The 21,612-nt window shown below is 51.0% G+C and overlaps 1 protein-coding gene across 5 annotated transcripts in view; it reads left to right on the forward strand.

The window, feature by feature from the left end:
• The window catches only part of LOC118232883 (adhesion G protein-coupled receptor B2-like), a 93,952-nt gene that overhangs the window by 64,523 nt on the left and 7,817 nt on the right, over nt 1-21,612 (forward strand). For 3 of the 5 annotated variants that reach the window (XM_035428106.1, XM_035428114.1, XM_035428141.1), the window contains 13 exons: nt 467-590; nt 4,522-4,625; nt 5,062-5,173; nt 7,659-7,809; nt 10,275-10,344; nt 11,918-11,984; nt 12,212-12,297; nt 12,984-13,073; nt 14,318-14,489; nt 15,146-15,226; nt 15,610-15,649; nt 15,876-16,501; nt 20,352-20,387. In XM_035428106.1, the coding sequence (XP_035283997.1) occupies nt 467-590; nt 4,522-4,625; nt 5,062-5,173; nt 7,659-7,809; nt 10,275-10,344; nt 11,918-11,984; nt 12,212-12,297; nt 12,984-13,073; nt 14,318-14,489; nt 15,146-15,226; nt 15,610-15,649; nt 15,876-16,501; nt 20,352-20,387 (1,759 nt within the window). The remainder of the gene's footprint in view (nt 1-466; nt 591-4,521; nt 4,626-5,061; nt 5,174-7,658; nt 7,810-10,274; nt 10,345-11,917; nt 11,985-12,211; nt 12,298-12,983; nt 13,074-14,317; nt 14,490-15,145; nt 15,227-15,609; nt 15,650-15,875; nt 16,502-20,351; nt 20,388-21,612) is intronic. The other 2 variants (XM_035428124.1, XM_035428134.1) reach the window with 2 other exon arrangements.

Genomic DNA, 21,612 nt, shown 5'->3' on the forward strand with positions numbered 1-21,612 from the left:
TAGTCGCAGATTACTGTGTTTTCTGTGAACAGACTCCTGAACGTTTGTTCATAATTCATTTTTGCACAAGTGTGAGTGTTGCGGGCGTTGGAGTGGTTTGAATGTGCTTCTGTGATTAAAGCAGGAAGCCAGCAGTCTGAGAACAGACAGAGAGAGAGAGAGAAGAAGCATCCTTCTGCTCTGAGCTGCATTCACTCACATTCTCTTCTCCTCCCTCTCTCCCTTTTTCTCATCCTGTCCATGTGTGTGTGTGTGCATGGTTGTGTGTGTGTCTGTGTGTGTACGCGTATGTGTGAGTGTGTGTGTCTCTGTGTTTGTCTGTGTGTGTGTGTGTGTGTGTGTGTGTGTCTCTGCGTGTGTGTGTGTGTACACGTGTGTGCGTGTGTGTGCGTGTGCGTGTGTGAGTGTGTGTGTCTCTGTGTTTGTCTGTGTGTGTGTGTGTGTGTGTGTGTTCTCCCTCTGTTAGGGAGGATGCTGATTACTGGGACACTGAAGGCTGTCAGACTCTCCCGTCTCCATCACTTCATACCAAGTGCCTCTGCAGCCGGCTGTCCACCTTCGCTGTGCTAGGACAACAACCCAGAGCACAGGTACAGCTTGCGCCATGCTAGCACAGCATCCCAGAGCACAGGTGCAGCCTGTGCTATGCTAGCACAGCATCCCAGAGCACAGGTACAGCCTGCGCCATGCTAGCACAGCCACCCAGAGCACAGGTACAGCCTGCGCACATCAGCTCAAAGCACAGGTACAGCCTGCACCATGCTGGCACAGCAACCAAGAGCACAGGTACAGCCTGCGTCATGCACAGCCACCCAGATCACAGGTACAGCCTGCGCACATCAGCTCAAAGCACAGGTACAGCCTGCACCATGCTGGCACAGCAACCAAGAGCACCGGTACAGGCCCACGTCATGCACAGCACAGCAACCGAGAGCACAGGTACAGCCCGCATCATGCACAGCATCCCAGAGCACAGGTGCAGCCTGTGCCATGCTAGCACAGCAACCACAGCACAGGTATAGCCCTGCACAGCAACCCAGAGCAGAGGTACAGCCTGTGCCATGCTAGCACAGCAACCCAGAGTACAGGTACAGCCAGCGTCATGCACAGCACAGCATCCCAGAGTACGGGTACAGCCCGCTTCATGCACAGCACGGCAACCTAGAGCACAGGTACAGCCTGTGTCATGCTAGCATAGCAACCCAGAGCACAGGTTCAACCCTGCACAGTGACCCAGGGCATAGGTAAAGCCCTTTCTATGGATTATAGTGATGGCTTTTTAAGTTATCTTTTTAGTGCAACTTTCTTATGTTAAATAATAAATTGTTGTTTGTTAGGTTAACACAAGATAACATAATGACCAGAACAGGCCATTTAGCTCAAAACCACGATTTTCCTAACTAAATTATTGCTCTGATTACCAACAGACTAGATAGTATCTAACACTGTATCAAGCCTAGTCTTGAAAATCCCCAGAGTTACTGCCTCTACTACGTGACCTGGCAGGCTATTCCACACATTGACTACTCACTGCGTGAAAAAATTCTTCCTAATGTCTGTACAGAATTTACCTTTTGCTAATTTCCATTTTTGTCCCCTCGTTCTACTAACAGAACTCAACCTGAAGAATCCCGTGTAGTTCGTGTAGTTGATCCCATTTATGAATTTAAAAGCGTCAATCAAATCACCCCTGAGTCTCCTTTTACCAAACTTGAAGAGATTAAGCATCTTAAATCTTTCCTCATAGCTTAACATCACACTTTTTGATTATAAATGGGCCTCTGTGCCTTCTTGGTGATTTTACATTTAGCAGTGATGTTCTCCATGCTAGTGCTACTCAGTGTTCAGTGTTTAGTGCTGCTCAGTGCTGCTCAGTGTTCAGTGTTTAGTGCTGCTCAGTGCTGCTCAGTGTTTAGTGCTGCTCAGTGCTGCTCAGTGTTTAGTGCTGCTCGGTGCTGCTCAGTGCTGCTCAGTGTTTAGTGCTGTTCAGTGCTGCTCAGTGCTGCTCAGTGCTCTGTGCTACTCAGTGTTTAGTGCTGCTCGGTGCTGCTCAGTGCTGCTCAGTGTTCAGTGCCCCTCAGTGCTGCTCGGTGCTGCTCAGTGCTGCTCAGTGTTTAGTAGTGCTCAGTGCTGCTCAGAGCTGCTCAGTGCTGCTCAGTGTTCAGTGCTGCTCAGTGCTGCTCAGTGCTCAGTGCTGCTCAGTGTTTAGTGCTGCTCAGTGCTCAGTGCTGCTCAGTGCTGCTCAGTGTTCAGTGCTGGTCAGTGCTGCTCAGTGCTGCTCAGTGCTACCTAGTGCTGCTCAGTGTTCTGTGCTGCTCGGTGCTGCTCAGTGCTCAATATTGGTAATCTCTGTCATGCTGCCCATAATTCAGTGTGTGTCTGTGTGTGTGTGTGTGCATGTCTGTGCGTGTGTGTGTGTGTGTGTGTGTTTGCGCGTGCGTGTGTGTGTGTGTGTCTGTGCATGTGTGAGTGTGCGTGTGTGTGTCTGTGCATGTGCGAGTGTACGTGTGTGTGTCTGTGCATGTGTGAGTGTGTGTGTGTGTGTCTGTGCATGTGTGAGTGTGCGTGTGTGTGTCTGTGCATGTGCGAGTGTGTGTGTGCATGTGCGTGTGTGTGTGTGTGTGCATGAGCTTGTGTTTGTGTGTCGTGGAGCTGGACTGAAGGGGATGGGGATCTGTGGCGATCTGTGGGGATCTGTGGGTTGTCTTTAGAGCTGAGCACTCATTTACAGCCCGCCTGCAAACACAGCTTCTGATTGGCAGTTCCTCTCTAATTACCTTCTCAGGGCACGATAGCCATCACTGCATGACAGTATTTTCAGCAATGAAGGCAGGACACTGAAACAATTTAATCCTGTAGCCTGATCTTAACCCAGATTGAAAACTCATCTGTGATCGGCTCGCTGCTCTTTGTGTGTAGGTGAGCACAGATGGAGCTCTGGGTGTGTTTGCTCTCCTCTGTGTCCACACTTCCACCGCAAACATCTCCGAGCAGACCGAGGGGAAATTGGCGGGAAGTGGCGCTTGGGCCGCCCCCCCCCCCCCCCCCCCCACACCAGGAGAGCTCTTCTGAGTTATATTCAGCTCACAGACAGATGAAGAGAGCATCGCGTTTCTGTTGGAAGATGGTTTTACTGTTTTACTGTCCTCGTCATCCAGTCCAAACGTTTCTGAGTTGTGAGTTGAAAGGCAGTCCAGACGCCGTCCCACGCTCTAATGAAATAGTACACCTTGGGAGAGGGGTTTGTTTTTGGAGGAACTCACGGAGCTGGGCTCTCTCTGCTCAGAATGGGATGTTTATTGTGTTCTGTATTTCTGTCAGTCTGTGGGAGAGTTTTCTCCTCTTCTTAATGAAACTTAATGAGTGTTAGTGTGTTGTGTGTGTGTGAGAGAGAGAGAGAGAGATATAGAGAGAGAGTGTTAGTGTGTAAGTGTGTTGTGTGTGTGTGTGTGAGAGAGATAGAGAGTGTTAGTGTGTAAGTGTGTTGTGTGTGTGTGTGTGAGATAGAGAGAGAGAGAGTGTTAGTGTGTAAGTGTGTGTGTGAGAGAGAGAGAGAGAGAGAGAGAGAGAGATAGAGAGAGAGTGTTAGTGTGTAAGTGTGTTGTGTGTGTGTGTGTGTGAGAGAGATAGAGAGTGTTAGTGTGTAAGTGTGTTGTGTGTGTGTGTGTGTGTGTGAGATAGAGAGAGAGTGTTAGTGTGCAAGTGTGTTAGTGTGTTGTGTGTGTGTGTCTGAGAGATAGAGAGAGAGAGAGTGTTAGTGTGTGTGTTAGTGTGTTGTGTGTGTGTGAGAGATAGAGAGAGAAAGAGTGTAAGTGTGTTAGTGTGTTGTGTGTGTGTATGTTTTACTCTGTGTTCCTCAGACTGTGGCGGACCGTAATAATCCTTTGTTGTCAGTAATGCACGGCTGAGGTTCTCTCTAAGCACCATGGGTAGTTTTTTCTGTGTGCTGTTGCACTGTTTTCCCATCTGTCCTGGGGGTGTGTAATGTGTTTATTTTCCTGAAGGTGAGCGTAAGTCGGCATCCTGGAGATTGATCCCTTTTATTTTAGAATATTCTGAAATATTGTCACTTAGTTTCATTCGTGTCGTTTTCATCCTGCTGCTGCTGCAGGTCCTCCAGCAGCTCTTGTTCTGTGATTGACAGCTGAAACCGCTTGACCTGTGGACCCTCTGTTTTCTAGTTTGTAAACTGTCGTGCCAGACAGAGTCAAAGGCCTTTTTAAATCAACGAAGCGCCCAAATGTTTGGGGTTTTTTTTGTCTGCCTCTTGCAGGAGGTGAGTTAGCTTTCTCTCTCTTTCCCTCTCTTTCTCTCTCTCTCTCTCTGTCTACCTTCCCCCTCCTCTCTCTCTCTCTCTCTCTCTCTCTCTCTCCCTTCCACCTGGTCTCTGTCTCTCTCTCTATCTCTCTCTCTCTCTCTCTCTTTCTTTCCCTCTCTCTCTTCCTTCCCCCTGGTCTCTGTCTCTCTCTCTCTCCCTCTCCCTCCCGCCTGCTCTCTCTCTCTCTCTCTCTCTCTCTCTAGGTGGTCGGCCCCTCCAGACTGCCCTCTGTGCCCCTGATGATTGGGTGTGGCGTTTCCTGTACAGCTCTGTTCATTCTGCTGGTGCTGTACGCTGCCCTCTGGAGGTGGGTCATGGTCAGTGCAGTTGGACCAGGCTTCTCTGGCCCACTCCCCAGTACTGGGTCTGCACATCTGATACTGTCAGGAGTCCACACACTGCATACACTCATTACTGCACTGCACACACACCACTGCACTGCACACACACACATCACTGCATACACACCACTGCACTGCACACACACACATCACTGCATACACACCACTGCACTGCACACACACACTGTACAGCACACATACATCACTGCACACACACACACACACACATCACGGCACTTCACACACATCACTGCACATACACACCACTGCACTGCACACACATCACTGCACTGCCTAAACACCACTGCACTTCACACACACATCACTGCACACATCACCGCACTGCACACTGCTGCAGCAGTAACTCTTTCTTTCATCCTTCTCTCTCTCTCTCTCCCTCAGGTTTATTCGGTCCGAGCGCTCCATGATTCTGCTGAATTTCAGTGTGGCCATCCTGGCCTCTAATGTCCTCATCTTGCTGGGACAGTCCCACAGCCTGGGCAGAGTGAGTCAGGTGAGCTCAGTTGAAGCTGATTAGACTGAACACACGCTGAGGCTGATTACACTCAACACACGCTGAGGCTGATTACACTGAACACACGCTGAGGCTGATTACACTCAACACACGCTGAGGCTGATTACACTCAACACACGCTGAGGCTGATTACACTCACCTCACGCTGAGGCTGATTACATTCAACACGCACTGAGGCTGATTACACTCAACACACGCTGAGGCTGATTACACTCAACACGCACTGAGGCTGATTACACTCAACACGCACTGAGGCTGATTACACTCAACACACGCTGAGGCTGATTACACTCAACACACGCTGAGGCTGATTACACTCAACACGCACTGAGGCTGATTAGACTCACCACACGCTGAGGCTGATTACACTCACCACACGCTGAGGCTGATTACACTCACCACGCGCTGAGGCTGATTACACTCAACACGCACTGAGGCTGATTACACTCAACACACGCTGAAGCTGATTACACTCAACACGCACTGAGGCTGATTACACTCAACACGCGCTGAGGCTGATTACACTCAACACGCCCTGAGGCTGATTACACTCAACACGTACTGAGGCTGATTACACTCAACACACGCTGAGGCTGATTACACTCAACACGCACTGAAGTTGATTACACTCAACACACGCTGAGACTGATTACACTCATCACACCCTGATCAGATTGAGCACATGCTGAGGCCGATTACACTGAACACATGCTGAGTCAGATTGCACTGAACACACTCTGAGGCTCACTGAGCTGAACTCACACTGAGGCTGATTACTGTTGATAAACATGTATTTCAGTGTGTATTGATGGCGAAGGGTGGCAGTGTAGTTCAATGGTTAGGGAACTGGCCTTTTAATTGGGCTCAAGGGTTGCAGGTTTGACTCCCAGATGGGGCTCTGGATAAGAACGTGTGCTAAATGCTAAAATGTAAATGTAATGGGTGTCTTTGGGTTGCTGGGGTCATGCAGAAATGAGGAGAATGCAAGCTTCATTATCCAGTCCAACTGGATGCATGCTTAACTAGGAAATATTTATTAATGAATAGCTGTTGGCATTTCAGCATAAAAAGTTTTTGGAAGTTGAGTGCAGAACTGGCTTTGTGGAGTTACGTCCTTCACTAAGGGCAGCTGCACTCTCTTCAAAATAAAAGTGTCATCAGCCAAGTGGGTGGAGAGAGGAGGGGGCACGTCGGACTGAGAGAGAGAGAGATTAAATATCCAAAGCTCAACTGAATCTGTTCCATCCATTCCTGTCACCTGCCCCGCCCATAGCAACCAACTCCCCACTGCCCCGCCCATAGCAACCAACTCCCCACTGCCCCGCCCATAACAGCCAACTCCCCACTGCCCCGCCCATAGCAACCAACTCCCCACTGCCCCGCCCATAGCAACCAACTCCCCGCTGCCCCGCCCATAGCAACCAACTCCGCACTGCCCCGCCCATAGCAACCATCTCCCCACTGCCCCGCCCATAGCAACCAACTCCCCACTGCCCCGCCCATAACAGCCAACTCCCCGCTGCCCGCCCATAGCAACCAACTCCCCGCTGCCCCGCCCATAGCAACCAACTCCCCGCTGCCCCGCCCATAGCAACCAACTCCCCGCTGCCCCGCCCATAGCAACCAACTCCCCACTGCCCCGCCCCTATAGCAACCAACTCCCCACTGCCCCGCCCATAGCAACCGACTGCCCACTGCCCCGCCCATAGCAACCAACTCCCCACTGCCCCGCCCATAGCAACCAACTGCCCACTGCCCCGCCCATAGCAACCAACTCCCCACTGCCCCGCCCATAGCAACCGACTCCGCACTGCCCCGCCAATAGCAACCGACTCCCCACTGCCCCGCCCACTGTCTGCTCATGCCGCTCACTCGGAGCGCGCTCTGTTTGCGGTATTAGTCTCTTATTTAAATGAGGCTGTCGGAGTCCCGCATGTCCCCGCTGTGTTTGCTGTTGATGTCCTCATTAAAGCCGAAGTCTTCATTCTGTGTGTGTGTGGGATCGAATTCCCCTCTGCAGGTGAGCTCTAATGTTTATTAAAGGCTTAGTGACGTTCTTCTCTGACATCTCTTCATTTTGGCTTCACCCCGCTGTGCTTCTCTGCTCCGTGGTGGATGAGCACTGTGAGACGCCGTTGCTAAAAAACTGCTTTGGTTAAAAATAACGTCTTACGGGAAAGTTTTGTGCCATTACTTAATTAGGTGTTTTACTGAACTAGACATGCTTCATTACTTATTGTGGATGCAGTCAAGTCTTACTGAATCTAGACCCTTAATCTGTCATGTTGGCCCACACATGTAGTTTCTCTCTTCCTCTCTCCCCCACCTCTCTCTCCCTCTCTCCCTCTCCCCTCCCTTTCTCTCCCTCCCTCCCCTCCCTCTCTCTCTCCCCCTCCCCTCTCTCCCTCTCTTCCCCTCCCCTCCCTTTCTCTCCCTCCCTCCCCTTCCTCTGTCTCCCTCTCAGGTGCTCTGCACAATCACTGCCATCGCTCTGCACTTCTTCTTCCTGTCTTCCTTCTGCTGGGTGTTAGCAGAGGCGTGGCAGTCTTACCTGGCCGTCAACGGCAACACCAGAACACGCTTCATTCGCAAGCGCTTCCTGTGTCTGGGCTGGGGTAAGATCAAGACCCATCTTAGACCCTGTATTTAGGCTGGGGTAAGATCAAGACCCGTCTCAGACCCTGTTTTTAGGCTGGGGTAAGATTGGGACACGCTTCGGACTCTGTATTTAGGCTGGGGTAAGATCAAGACCCGTCTCAGACCCTGTATTTAGGCTGGGGTAAGATCAAGACCCGTCTCAGACCCTGTATTTAGGCTGGGGTAAGATCAAGACCCGTCTCAGACCCTGTTTTTAGGCTGGGGTAAGATTGGAACACGCCTCAGACCCTGTTTTTAGGCTGGGGTAAGATTGGGACACGCCTCAGACCCTGTATTTAGGCTGGGGTAAGATTGGGACACGCCTCAGACCCTGTTTTTAGGCTGGGGTAAGATCAAGACCCGTCTCAGACCCTGTTTTTAGGCTGGGGTAAGATCAAGACCCATCTCAGACCCTGTTTTTAGGCTGGGGTAAGATTGGGACACGCCTCAGACCCTGTTTTTAGGCTGGGGTAAGATTGGGACACGCCTCAGACCCTGTTTTTAGGCTGGGGTAAGATTGGGACACGCCTCAGACCCTGTTTTTAGGCTGGGGTAAGATTGGGACACGCCTCAGACCCTGTATTTAGGCTGGGGTAAGATTGGGACACGCCTCAGACCCTGTTTTTAGGCTGGGGTAAGATTGGGACACGCCTCAGACCCTGTTTTTAGGCTGGGGTAAGATTGGAACACGCCTCAGACCCTGTTTTTAGGCTGGGGTAAGATTGGGACACGCCTCAGACCCTGTATTTAGGCTGGGGTAAGATTGGGACACACCTCAGACCCTGTTTTTAGGCTGGGGTAAGATTGGGACACGCCTCAGACCCTGTTTTTAGGCTGGGGTAAGATCAAGACCCGTCTTAGACCCTGTATTTGGGCTGGGGTAAGATTGGGACACGCTTCGGACTCTGTTTTTTGGGCTGGGGTAATTTTGGGACACGCTTCGGACTCTGTTTTTTGGGCTGGGGTAAGATTGGGACACGCTTCGGACTCTGTTTTTTGGGCTGCTCTGTTCTCCGCTGGGGGCTCATTTGTTCCCCCCCCCCAGCGGACTGAAGTGGAGCCATGTCAGGTCAGAGCGGCTGCAGGGTTTCCTTCTGTGGCCTGTTTAAGAGCTTGTCTGGCTTTATCAGTCCATATCTTCATCCGTGGATGATAGGTCTCCAGTGGTGGAGATTCAATGCGGTCTTTAAGAAACGACAGCTGTGAATCTGGACTTAATATTTAATCAATCGCATGATCAGGTCCATTTGAGTTAGCCTAAACAGCACAGAATGTGCTCTTTTGTGCTTAGTTAAAGCTGTAAAAATTACATGTCCTGTAGTACATAGCGGAACTTGGACATATGCTACTTATTAGTGAGTAATCCAAACGGTGCTTTAACTGTATTTCAATGGCTAAGGGGCATGGTTTATTAATGCTGGAAGGTGTAGCTTTTGAAGAATAGGTGGTGTGGTTTATTAATGCTGGAAGGTGTAGCTTTTGAAGAATAGGAGGTGTGGCTTATTAATGATGGGGGTGTGGCTTTTGAAGAATAGGAGGTGTGGCTTATTAATACTGGGGGCGTGGCTTTTGAAGAATAGGAGGTGTGGCTTATTAATACTGGGGGCGTGGCTTTTGAAGAATAGGAGATGTGGCTTATTAATACTGGGGGGCGTGGCTTTTGAAGAATAGGAGATGTGGCTTATTAATGATGGGGGTGTGGCTTTTTAAGGATAGGAGGTGTGGCTTATTAATACTGGGGGTGTGACCTTTGAAGGATAGGAGGTGTGGCTTATTAATACTGGGGGTGTGACCTTTGAAGGATAGGAGGTGTGGCTTATTAATACTGGGGGTGGGACCTTTGAAGGATAGGAGGTGTGGCTTATGAGGGCAGAGAAATGCTGCTTATTAATGGGAGGTGTGGTTTATGGAGGTGGTGGTTTTTGAAGACTATTTCCTCAGTTGCTGGTTTCTACTGGTTCTGTATTTTCTTTTTTTCTCAGTCATTATTATGTTTTTCTTCTCCTAATTGCATGTAAATTGCAGAGTTAATTAGTGTATTGTTAATTACATTGATATTTTACAGACAGGCCCATTAGTGGTAGCAGTGACATGCAGAGTGTAATGAGAGTAATGAGATTAATCAGTGTATAACGAGCTAACAGCCTAATGAGCTTCAGCCAAAGCACACAGCCAGGTACACTCCACCTATGAGCTGCAGGGGCTAGGAGACTGTAAATTCAGTTTTGACCAGGTGAACTCAGGTGATGCTGCAGGTTGAGGCTGTAGTTTTGATAGGTAAACTCAGGTGATATATGCTGGATCAGGCTGTAGTTTTTATAGGTAAACTCAGGTGACTGAAAGCTGATTGCCATGGAAATGCAGGCAACTGTGTACCATATGGAGTCAATCCATCTGACAAGATTTTAATGACAACCACTTTATCTCTCTCCCTCTCTCTCAGGTCTTCCAGCTCTTGTTGTCGCAGTGTCAGTGGGGTTCACCAGGGCGAGAGGCTATGGCTCAGCCAGCTCGTGAGTGATGCCCCTTAACTTACCCTGCTCACACTATCCTAACTGCTCACACTGACCTAACCTGCTCACACTATCCTAACTGCTCACACTATCCTAACCTGCTCACACTATCCTAACTGCTCACACTGACCTAACCTGCTCACACTATCCTAACTGCTCACACTGACCTAACCTGCTCACACTATCCTAACTGCTCACACTATCCTAACTGCTCACACTGACCTAACCTGCTCACACTATCCTAACTGCTCACACTGACCTAACCTGCTCACACTATCCTAACTGCTCACACTATCCTAACTGCTCACACTGACCTAACCTGCTCACACTGTATAATCTGCTCACACTGACCTAACCTGCTCACACTGTCCTAACTGCTCACACTGTATAATCTGCTCACACTGTATAACCTGCTCACACTATCCTAACTGCTCACACTGTCCTAACTGCTCACACTGTCCTAACTGCTCACACTGACCTAACCTGCTCACACTATCCTAACTGCTCACACTGTATAACCTGCTCACACTATCCTAACTGCTCACACTGACCTAACCTGCTCACACTATCCTAACTGCTCACACTGACCTAACCTGCTCACACTATCCTAACTGCTCACACTGTATAACCTGCTCACACTGTCCTAACTGCTCACACTGTACTAGTCTGCTCACACTATCCTAACTGCTCACACTGTACTAACCTGCTCACACTGTCCTAACTGCTCACACTGTACTAACCTGCTCGCACTATGTTGCTCACACTGTCCTAACCTGCTCACACTATCCTGACTGCTCACACTATATAACCTGCTCACACTATTCTAACTGATCACACTGTATAACCTGCTCACACTATCCTAACTGCTCACACTGTCCTAACCTGCTTGCACTATCCTATCCTGCTCACACTGTACTAACCTGCTTACACTATCCTAACCTGCTCACACTATATAACCTGCTCACACTATCCTAACTGCTCACACTGTACTAACCTGCTTACACTATCCTAACTGCTCACACTGTACTAACCTGCTTACACTATCCTAACCTGCTCACACTGTCCTAACCTGCTTACACTATCCTAACCTGCTCACACTATCCTAACTGCTCACACTGTTCTAACCTGCTCACACTGTACTAACCTGCTGACAATAGACTAACCTGCTCACACTGGCCTACAATTAAAGAGGCATTTTGGTGTTTAACAGACACTCTTATCTAAAATATTGTGATACTGACAACTTCATGCTGCAACCAATAGTAGTTTTAAGAACATAATACATTAGAAGCCATAGTAGGTCCGGTAGGGAGATTAGGACTGCAGTGTAGCAAATGGGTTTGAGGGCATAGTGTTAGATGTGGCAGAGTTAGAGCTGTTATATCTGTTGTTAATACTCAGAGTGCTCACTGTTGTGTTAATTCAGCCAAGATTCAATTCAGACAGATGTATGGCCTACTGTATGTGCAGTGTCTCTGTTTGATGAATGATATGTAGTTGATATATGGCTGATATATGGCTGGTATATGGCAGATATATGGTAGATATGTGACACCTGCATCTCTCTGCTCAGCTGCTGGCTATCTCTGGAGGGTGGGTTGCTCTACGCCTTTGTGGGTCCTGCTGCTGTCATTGTATTGGTGAGTTCTTTCCACTAAGTGCTCCTGATTGGTTAACCTCACCGTCCATCATTACCAAATCTGCCTCTCATTGGTCAGTCCCACTGCCTTCAAACGAATGGGAAAATAACTCCATGTTATGCGTTTACATGTGAAAGTCTTTAATTATGTAGGTAGAGGACTGGCTGTGTAAGTGAACAGGCCTGTAGGAGTGTGGAGCTGCAGTTATGGAGGTCTCTGTGCTGCAGGTGAACATGCTGATCGGCATCGTCATCTTCAACAAGCTGGTGTCCAGGGACGGAATATCAGACAAGTCCAAAAAACAGAAAGCTGGGTAGGTACTGTGCGTGTGTGTGTGTGTGTGTGTGTGTGTGTGTGAGCGTGTGAGTGTGTGTGTGTGTGTACAGCTATGAGAGGACCTTAGTCAGGTGGGCCAGATAGTCTGGGCTCTGTGAGGCGATGAGGTGAGCCAGTGCTACAGGTGAACCGTAGAGAGGGGGGGGTGGGAGAAGACAGGTGGGGGGGGGGGGGGGTATGTTGAGTGTAGAGTTGGACTGGTGTGCACAGGTGTGTCAGGTGTAGAGTTAGCAAGGTGTGTGCAGATGTGTTTGCTCTCATTCTTCTCTCTGTGCTACTAACAGTTTTATTTGTTCAGCTTTCTCCATCATTCTATAATCTGTTCATTATCTCTTCTCTTTTTCCCATCCTCTGTGTGTCTGTATGTGTGTGTGTGTGTGTCTGTGTGTCTGTGTGTGTGTGTGTTCGTGTCTGTGTGTCTGCGTGTGTGTGTGTTTGTGTCTGTGTGTCTGCGTGTGTGTGTGTGTCTGTGTGTGTGTGTGTGTGTGTGTGCGTGTCTGTGTGTCTGCGTGTGTGTGTGTGTCTGTGTGTGTGTGTGTGTGCGTGTGCGTGTCTGTGTGTCTGCGTGTCTGTGTGTGTGCGTGCCTGTGTGTGTGTTTGTGTGTCTGCGTGTTTGCATGTGTGTGTCTGTGTGTCTGTGTGTGTGTGTTCATGTCCCTATAGTCCACAGCCACACGGTCTTGTTCCCAAATATTCCAGGTGTGGAGTGAACTCACACAGCACCCTGCCCAAGACCATCGCCACCAACGCCACGTTAGTCCAGCTCCATGCCTCTCTCTCTCTCTCGCTCTCTCTCTCTTTCTGTCTCTCTCTCTCTCTCACACACACATCCCCACACCCTGAACCACCATGACACTGTTGCTGATGCCATGCTGACCAGCCAGTCAGGACTATGTTTAGTGCTACAGGGCGCGTCACTGCTTAAAGATGCTGTGCTTTAGCAGAGATGTACCATTTGACTCAGTGAGATTCAGGGACAGGAACAGGATGTTCATTCTGAGTGTCCCGACCCACCCTCTCAGGCGCGAGATCCACAGAGTTATCTCTTATAGTTAATTATCTGTCCTTTCAGCGGCAGCTCAGAACAAAATCTCTGACACTCGACTGAAGAACAACTGAAAAATGTGCTGTTCCCTTGGGCTCTCCCTGTTAAACCTGCAGAGAGGGGGAGAGAGGGGGAGAGAAGGTGAGAGAGAGGAGAGGAGGAGAATAGAGAGAGGAGAGAGGAAAAGAGGAGAAAGAGTTAGGGAGGGTGAGAGAGAGGGACAGAGGGGAGTGGATTGTGACTGGCTTGTGCTTTAAAGAGAGAAAGAACCAGAGCAGGTGGGGTGGCATTGAAGTGCAGTGCTGTGTGGCTGCCCCCCAGTGGTGTGTAGCTGAACTGCAGCATGTGTGATCACCCCGGCTGTTCCGGAGCTGAACTGCACTGTGTGTGTGTGTGAGGTGGCCCCCTGGTGGTGCGGAGCTGAACTGCAGTGCTGTGTGTGTGTGTGTGTGTGTGTGAGGTAGCCCCCTGGTAGTACAGAGCTGAACTGCAGTGCTGTGTGTGTGTGTGTGTGAGGTAGCCCCCTGGTGGTACAGAGCTGAACTGCAGTGCTGTGTGTGTGTGTGTGTGAGGTAGCCCCCTGCTGGTACAGAGCTGAACTGCAGTGCTGTGTGAGGTAGCCTCCTGGTGGTCCAGAGCTAAACTGCAGTGTGTGTGTGAGGTCGCCCCCTGCTTGTCCGGAGCTGAACTGCAATGTGTGTGTGTGTGTGCGCAGGTTATCCCTGTGGAGCTCCTGTGTGGTGCTGAGTGAGGTGGCCCCCTGGTGGTCCAGAGCTGAACTGCAGTGTGTGTGTGAGGTAGCCCCCTGGTGATCCGGAGCTGAACTGCAGAGTGTGTGTGTGTGTGTGTGCAGGGCCTCTGTGGAGCTCCTGTGTGGTGCTGAGTGAGGTGGCCCCCTGGTGGTGTAGAGCTGAACTGCAGTGTGTGTGTGTGTATGTGTGTGTGCGCGCAGGGCGTCCCTGTGGAGCTCCTGTGTGGTGCTCCCCCTGCTGGCTCTCACCTGGATGTCAGCGGTCCTGGCCATCACCGACCGGAGCTCCACACTGTTCCAGGTGCTCTTCGCCGTGTTCGACGCCCTGCAGGGCGTGGTCATCATCAGCGTGCATGGCGCACTGAGGCGAGAGGTGAGCCACACTGCCCCCTGGAGGGCAACAGAGCCTGCGGGTGTATGCCCGGAATACCCCTTTAATCTAGTATACACACACACACACTCATGCACACTCACGCACATACATATACACGCTCACACACACTCACACACATGCATGCATGCACACATACATGCACACACACAAACACACACACTCATGCACACTCACACACATACATATACACGCTCACACACACTCACACACATGCATGCATTCACACATACATGCACACACACAAACACACACACACTCATGCACACTCACACACATACATATACACGCTCACACACACTCACACACATGCATGCATGCACACATACATGCACACACACAAACACACACACACTCATGCACACTCACACACGCACATATACACACACACACACAATCTCATGTGTACATGCAGATAAAGTGATGAAAAAGTACGCCCTCTTTCAATCTTATGGTTTTGCATAGGAGGACATAACTAATCTTCATCTAGTATTTGCCAAGGCATAAATTGCTTAAACTAACCTCATATGATGCATAACACACACATTTCTTAACCAAAAATATACCAGCATGCAGAAGTCTTCTTTGAAAAGATGGCCTCTCTCTCTCTCTCTCGCTCTCTCTCTCTCTCTCTCTAGGTGCAGGACGCATTGTGTGGTCGTATGGGCGTCTGTAAGGATGACAGTGAGAACTCTCCAGATTCCTGCAAGAATGGCCAGGTGCATTCATAACTCCACCAGGGGGCAACACTGAGCTACTCCACCAGGGGGCAACACTGCTTACTCCGCCATGGAGCAACGCACACACACACGGACACACACACACACACACCTACTGACACACACACACACAGATACACATACAGACACACACACACACCCACAGACACACACACACACACACACACACATACAGACACACACACAGACCCACACACAGATACACGCACACCCACAGATACCCATACCGACACACACACACCCACAGACATACACACACACACCTACTGCCACACACACACAGATACACATACAGACACACACACACACACACACACACACACAGTTGTTGTGTCTTTATCTCTCTTCTCTGTCCTTCACAGACAGACTTTGAAAAAGATGTGGATCTGGCCTGTCAGACAGGTAGGAGGGAACAGCCTGTCAATCATACTGATCACCTGATCACAGACCCCGCCCACTCCTCTGCTGAGCCACAGTGCTGCTGAGTAATAATAACATTCCTCCATCTCTCTCCTCTTCATTTGTCTTTTATATTTTACTTCCCTGTTCACCTTCTATCTTCTCCACTCCCTGTCTCCCTCCCTCTCTTTCTCCCTCTCTCCCCTCCCTCCCTCCCTCTCACCTGTAGTCATTTTTAAGGAGCCCACTATTTCAGGAACACTGTCCCGCATCTCCTTGGATGACGAGGACGACCCCAAACTGGCGGGAAACAAGGAGGTGGGCGTGAACCTGGGCGGCCTGCCGGGCCTCGTGGCCCCGCCCACCCTGCTGGTGCAGGCCCCGCCCCTCGGGGTCGAGCCGCAGCTGAAGGAGGTGAACGTGGAGCAGCAGGGGGCGCCGGTGTACCTGTGCACGGAGAGCGGGCTGGGCTGGGTGGGGTCGGGGGGCGGGGCCGGGGGCCTGGGCGGGGCTGAGCGGGACTACATGGTGCTGCCAGGGAGGACGGGGGGCCTCCAAACCCCGCCCCTCAGGGGTGAGGAGAAGAACATGGCTGTGCATGACTCCGCCCTCCCCGCGGTGTCGGCCCTGCGATTGGCTGACGGGAAGGCGCTGTACAGCTTTGCGTCCATGGATCACCTCAACGTCAACCTGACCCCGCCCTGCCGGACGCTCCGCCCCCTGCCCGCCCACACGCTGCACTTCAAACCACACCCCTCCGTCCGTCACATCCTCTCTGGCTCCGCCCACCGCACTCGTACCCTCCCCCGGAAACTGGGCCACACCCACACCAGCCTGTCCGTGGGCTCACTGGAGGTAAGCAGGGAGGGGCTAAAGTGTTTTGCCCCGCCCCAACACCTGCCCCTGCCCCGCCCCAACACCTAGCCTGCCCCGCCCCCACACCTACCCCACCCCAACACCTGCCCCTGCCCTGCCCAACCGTCTGCCCCTGCCCCGCCCCAACACCTAGCCTGCCCCGCCCCCACACCTACCCCACCCCAACACCTACCCCACCCCAACACCTGCCCCTGCCCTGCCCAACCATCTGCCCCTGCCCCGCCCCAACACCTAGCCTGCCCCGCCCCCACACCTACCCCACCCCAACACCTCCCCCTGCCCTGCCCAACCATCTGCCCCTGCCCCGCCCCAACACCTAGCCTGCCCCGCCCCCACACCTACCCCACCCCAACACCTGCCCCTGCCCTGCCCAACCATCTGCCCCTGCCCCGCCCCAACACCTAGCCTGCCCCGCCCCCACACCTACCCCACCCCAACACCTGCCCCTGCCCTGCCCAACCATCTGCCCCTGCCCCGCCCCAACACCTAGCCTGCCCCGCCCTCACACCTACCCCACCCCAACACCTGCCCCTGCCCTGCCCAACCATCTGCCCCTGCCCCGCCCCCACACCTACCCCACCCCAACACCTGCCCCTGCCCTGCCCAACCATCTGCCCCTGCCCCGCCCCCACACCTACCCCACCCCAACACCTGCCCCTGCCCTGCCCAACCATCTGCCCCTGCCCCGCCCCCACACCTGCCCCACCCACGTTAACACCTGTCCCTCCCAAACCACTTCCCCCTCCCCAAAAGAAGCAGCATAGCTGTACTGCTTTATGAGTTCTCAGTCACAGTAGCTTCATTCAGGATCATATTGGTGTTCACTGTGACCTGCGTACAGTGAGTCTCCACACCTGCAGTCCTGTACCAGAGAACTGGGACTCTGAGATCTACAGTGCCTATAACACACACACAGATCCACTGTGTGTATAACACACACACACAGATCCACTATGCATATAACACACACACAGATCCACTGTGCCTATAACACACACACAGATCCACTGTGCCTATAACACACACACAGATCCACTGTCTGTATAACACACACACAGATCCACTATGCATATAACACACACACAGATCCACTGTGCGTATAACACACACACAGATCCACTGTGTGTATAACACACACAGATACACTGTGCCTATAACACACACACAGATCCACTATGCATATAACACACACACAGATCCACTGTGCCTATAACACACACACAGATCCACTGTGCCTAAACACACACACAGATCCACTGTGTGTATAACACACACACACAGATTCACTGTGTGTATAACACACACACACAGATCCACTGTGCCTATAACACACACACACAGATTCACTGTGTGTATAGCACACACACACAGATCCACTGTGTGTATAACACACACACAGATCCACTGTGTGTATAACACACACACAGATCCACTGTGCGTATAACACACACACACAGATTCACTGTGTGTATAACACACACACACAGATTCACTGTGTGTATAACACACACACAGATCCACTGTGTGTATAACACACACACACAGATTCACTGTGTGTATAACACACACACACAGATCCACTGTGCGTATAACACACACACAGATCCACTGTGCGTATAACACACACACAGATCCACTGTGTGTATAACACACACACAGATCCACTGTGTGTATAACACACACACACAGATTCACTGTGTGTATAGCACACACACACAGATCCACTATGCATGTAACACACACACAGACGCACTGTGCGTATAACACACACACAGATCCACTGTGCGTATAACACACACACACAGATCCACTGTGTGTATAACACACACACAGATCCACTGTGCGTATAACACACACACACAGATCCACTGTGTCTATAACACACACACAGATCCACTGTGCCTATAACACACACACAGATCCACTGTGCGTATAACACACACAGATCCACTGTGCCTATAACACACACACACAGATCCACTATGCATATAACACACACACAGATCCACTATGCATATAACACACACACAGATCCACTATGCATATAACACACACACAGATCCACTATGCATATAACACGCACACGCAGATCCACTGTGCCTATAACACACACACAGATCCACTATGCATATAACACGCACACGCAGATCCACTGTGTGTATAACACACACACACAGATCCACTGTGCGTATAACACACACACACAGATCCACTGTGTGTATAACACGCACACAGATCCACTGTGCCTATAACACGCACACAGATCCACTGTGTGTATAACACACACACACAGATCCACTGTGTCTATAACACACACACAGATCCACTGTGTGTATAACACACACACACAGATCCACTGTGCGTATAACACACACACACAGATCCACTGTGTGTATAACACACACACACAGATCCACTATGCATATAACACACACAGATCCACTGTGTGTATAACACACGCACACAGATCCACTGTGCCTATAACACACACAGATCCACTGTGTGTATAACACACACACACAGATCCACTGTGTGTATAACACGCACACAGATCCACTGTGCATATAACACACACACACAGATCCACTGTGCCTATAACACACACAGATCCACTGTGCGTATGACACACACACAGGGGGACATGATTGATTTCGATGGTGATAAGCCACAGAACTGCAATCCCTTGAAGTGGGGGTGACCAGAACATTCCCAGAAATCCTCAAGACAGGGGTGGCAGGTCAATCAGTCAAGCAGTCAACCAATCAAACAATCAATAAAGCGTTACTCATTATACAGTCTAACAAATAGCAACAAGGGATGAAAATAGCAACAAGCATTAATCAATAAATCATTGTAACTAATAGCAACAATTGAACAACGATCATATGCTTTTGCGCTAGGCACAGGCTCAGCAGAGCTAATCTTGTGGGTTGATTGTCATGGGTTTGGGAAATGCTATTTCCTGTTTGGAGGTTCGGGGGGTGTTACTTCCTGTTTGGAGGTGTTACTTCCTGTCTGTAAAGACAATCCGTCACGTTTACTGGGACCATGAATGGCAGGAGTTCCAGATGACCTTTGACCTGTACAGTGGCAGGAAGGTGTGTCCATCCCTCTCCTGGATCTGTACATGCTCCGCCCTGTTGGCCCCACCCTACTGTCCGTCAGCCTGACTCCTCCCCCTGTGTCTACAGTCTGGTGGAGAGAGAACCCTACTGGGGTAAAGGGTGTGCATGTGTGTGTGTGTGTGTGTGTGAGTGCGTATTTGTGTGCGTGTGAGTGTGTTTGTGTGTGTGTGTGTATATATATTTGTGTGAGTGTGTGTGTGTGAGTGAGTGTGTATTTGTGTGCGTGTGAGTGTGTTTGTGTGAGTGTGTGTGTGTGTGTGTGTGTGTATATATTTGTGTGAGTGCGCGTGTGAGTGTGTATTTGTGTGCGTGTGTGTGTGTTTGTGTGTGTGTGTGTGTGTGTGTGTGTGTGTGTGTGTGAGTGTGTGTGTGTGGGTGTGTGTGTTTGTGTATTTATAGAAACTAAAGGCTATGTTAAGCTGCTGAGTTTGAAAGGTAAGTAGCTCAGATGGCATGGTGAATCATTATTGATAGCTGTTTAAGTGTGAAATGTGTTATCAAGGAGATCAGGGCAGCCCGACAGAGAAAAACATTTTAGCCAGCCAGAGCTTCAGCAGGGCCTCTGACAGCCAATTAGAAAAGCGAAAAGGGGGGGGGGGGGGCAGGCAATCGGCCAATCGGTAAAGTGGAGGGTGTGACCGTGTGACCCTGACCCTGCTGTGATTGATGATGTCTTTTCTCCCCCCCCTACCCCTCCTCCCCAGAGGAAAAGAGTACAGTACTCTGAGCTCGACTTTGAGGTAAGGCTCCGCCCCCCTTTCACACCCCCCTCCCCATCCCACAAACTCCGCCCCCATCCTGCAGGCCTCTTGCCTGCTGTCCAATCCTGGCACAGCAGTGCCCATGACACCATCTTACTCCCCTCATCTCTTCCTGGTTCTGATGATATCCCCACTCCCGACCCCGCCCCCACGCCCCCAACCCCCTCCATGCCCACCTGGGTCCGATTCAAGTAGCGGTGAAATCACTGCGTTTCTGACAGATTTAGTAGCGCCGCCTGCTCTTAGCGCTGCTCTTAGCGATATTCAGAGCTGGATTCCTCCTGTACCTGCTCTTAGCGATATTCAGAGCTGGATTCCTCCTGGCTGATTTAGTAGCGCCGCCTGCTCTTAGTGATATTCAGAGCTGGATTCCTCCTGTGTGTGGAGATTTATGTGCGGGTTGTTTTGTTTTTTGTGCTTTTCAGTGTCGTGGCTGAGCACGCACAGTCCCGTGCTCACATGGTGTTACACTGCATTACATCACTCAGCAGAGCTACACTCATCCCCAGCGACACACAGCCACACACTCATTCCCAGCGACACACAGCCACACACTCATCCCCAGCGACACACAGCCACACACTCATTCCCAGCGACACACAGCCACACACGCATCCCCAGCGACACACAGCCACACACTCATCCCCAGCGACACACAGCCACACACTCATCCCCAGCGACACACAGCCACACACTCATCCCCAGCGACACACAGCCACACACTCATCCCCAGAAACACACAGCCACACACTCATCCCCAGCGACACACAGCCACACACGCATCCCCAGTGACACACAGCCACACACTCATCCCCAGCAACACACAGCCACAAACTCATCCCCAGCGACATACAGCCTCATACTCATCCCCAGCGACACACAGCCGCACACTCATCCTCAGCGACACACAGCCACACACGCATCCCCAGCGACACACAGCCGCACACTCATCCCCAGCGACACACAGCCACACACTCATCCCCAGCCACACACACATCCCCAGCGACACACAGCCACACACTCATCCCCAGCGACACACAGCCACACACTCATCCCCAGCAACATACAGCCACACACTCATCCCCAGCAACACACAGCCACACACTCATCCCCAGCGACACACAGCCACACACTCATCCCCAGCAACATACAGCCTCATACTCATCCCCAGCGACACATAGCCTCAGATTCATCCCCAGCGACG

This window comes from Anguilla anguilla, chromosome 1 (assembly GCF_013347855.1).
Source record: "Anguilla anguilla isolate fAngAng1 chromosome 1, fAngAng1.pri, whole genome shotgun sequence".
NCBI lineage: Eukaryota > Metazoa > Chordata > Actinopteri > Anguilliformes > Anguillidae > Anguilla > Anguilla anguilla.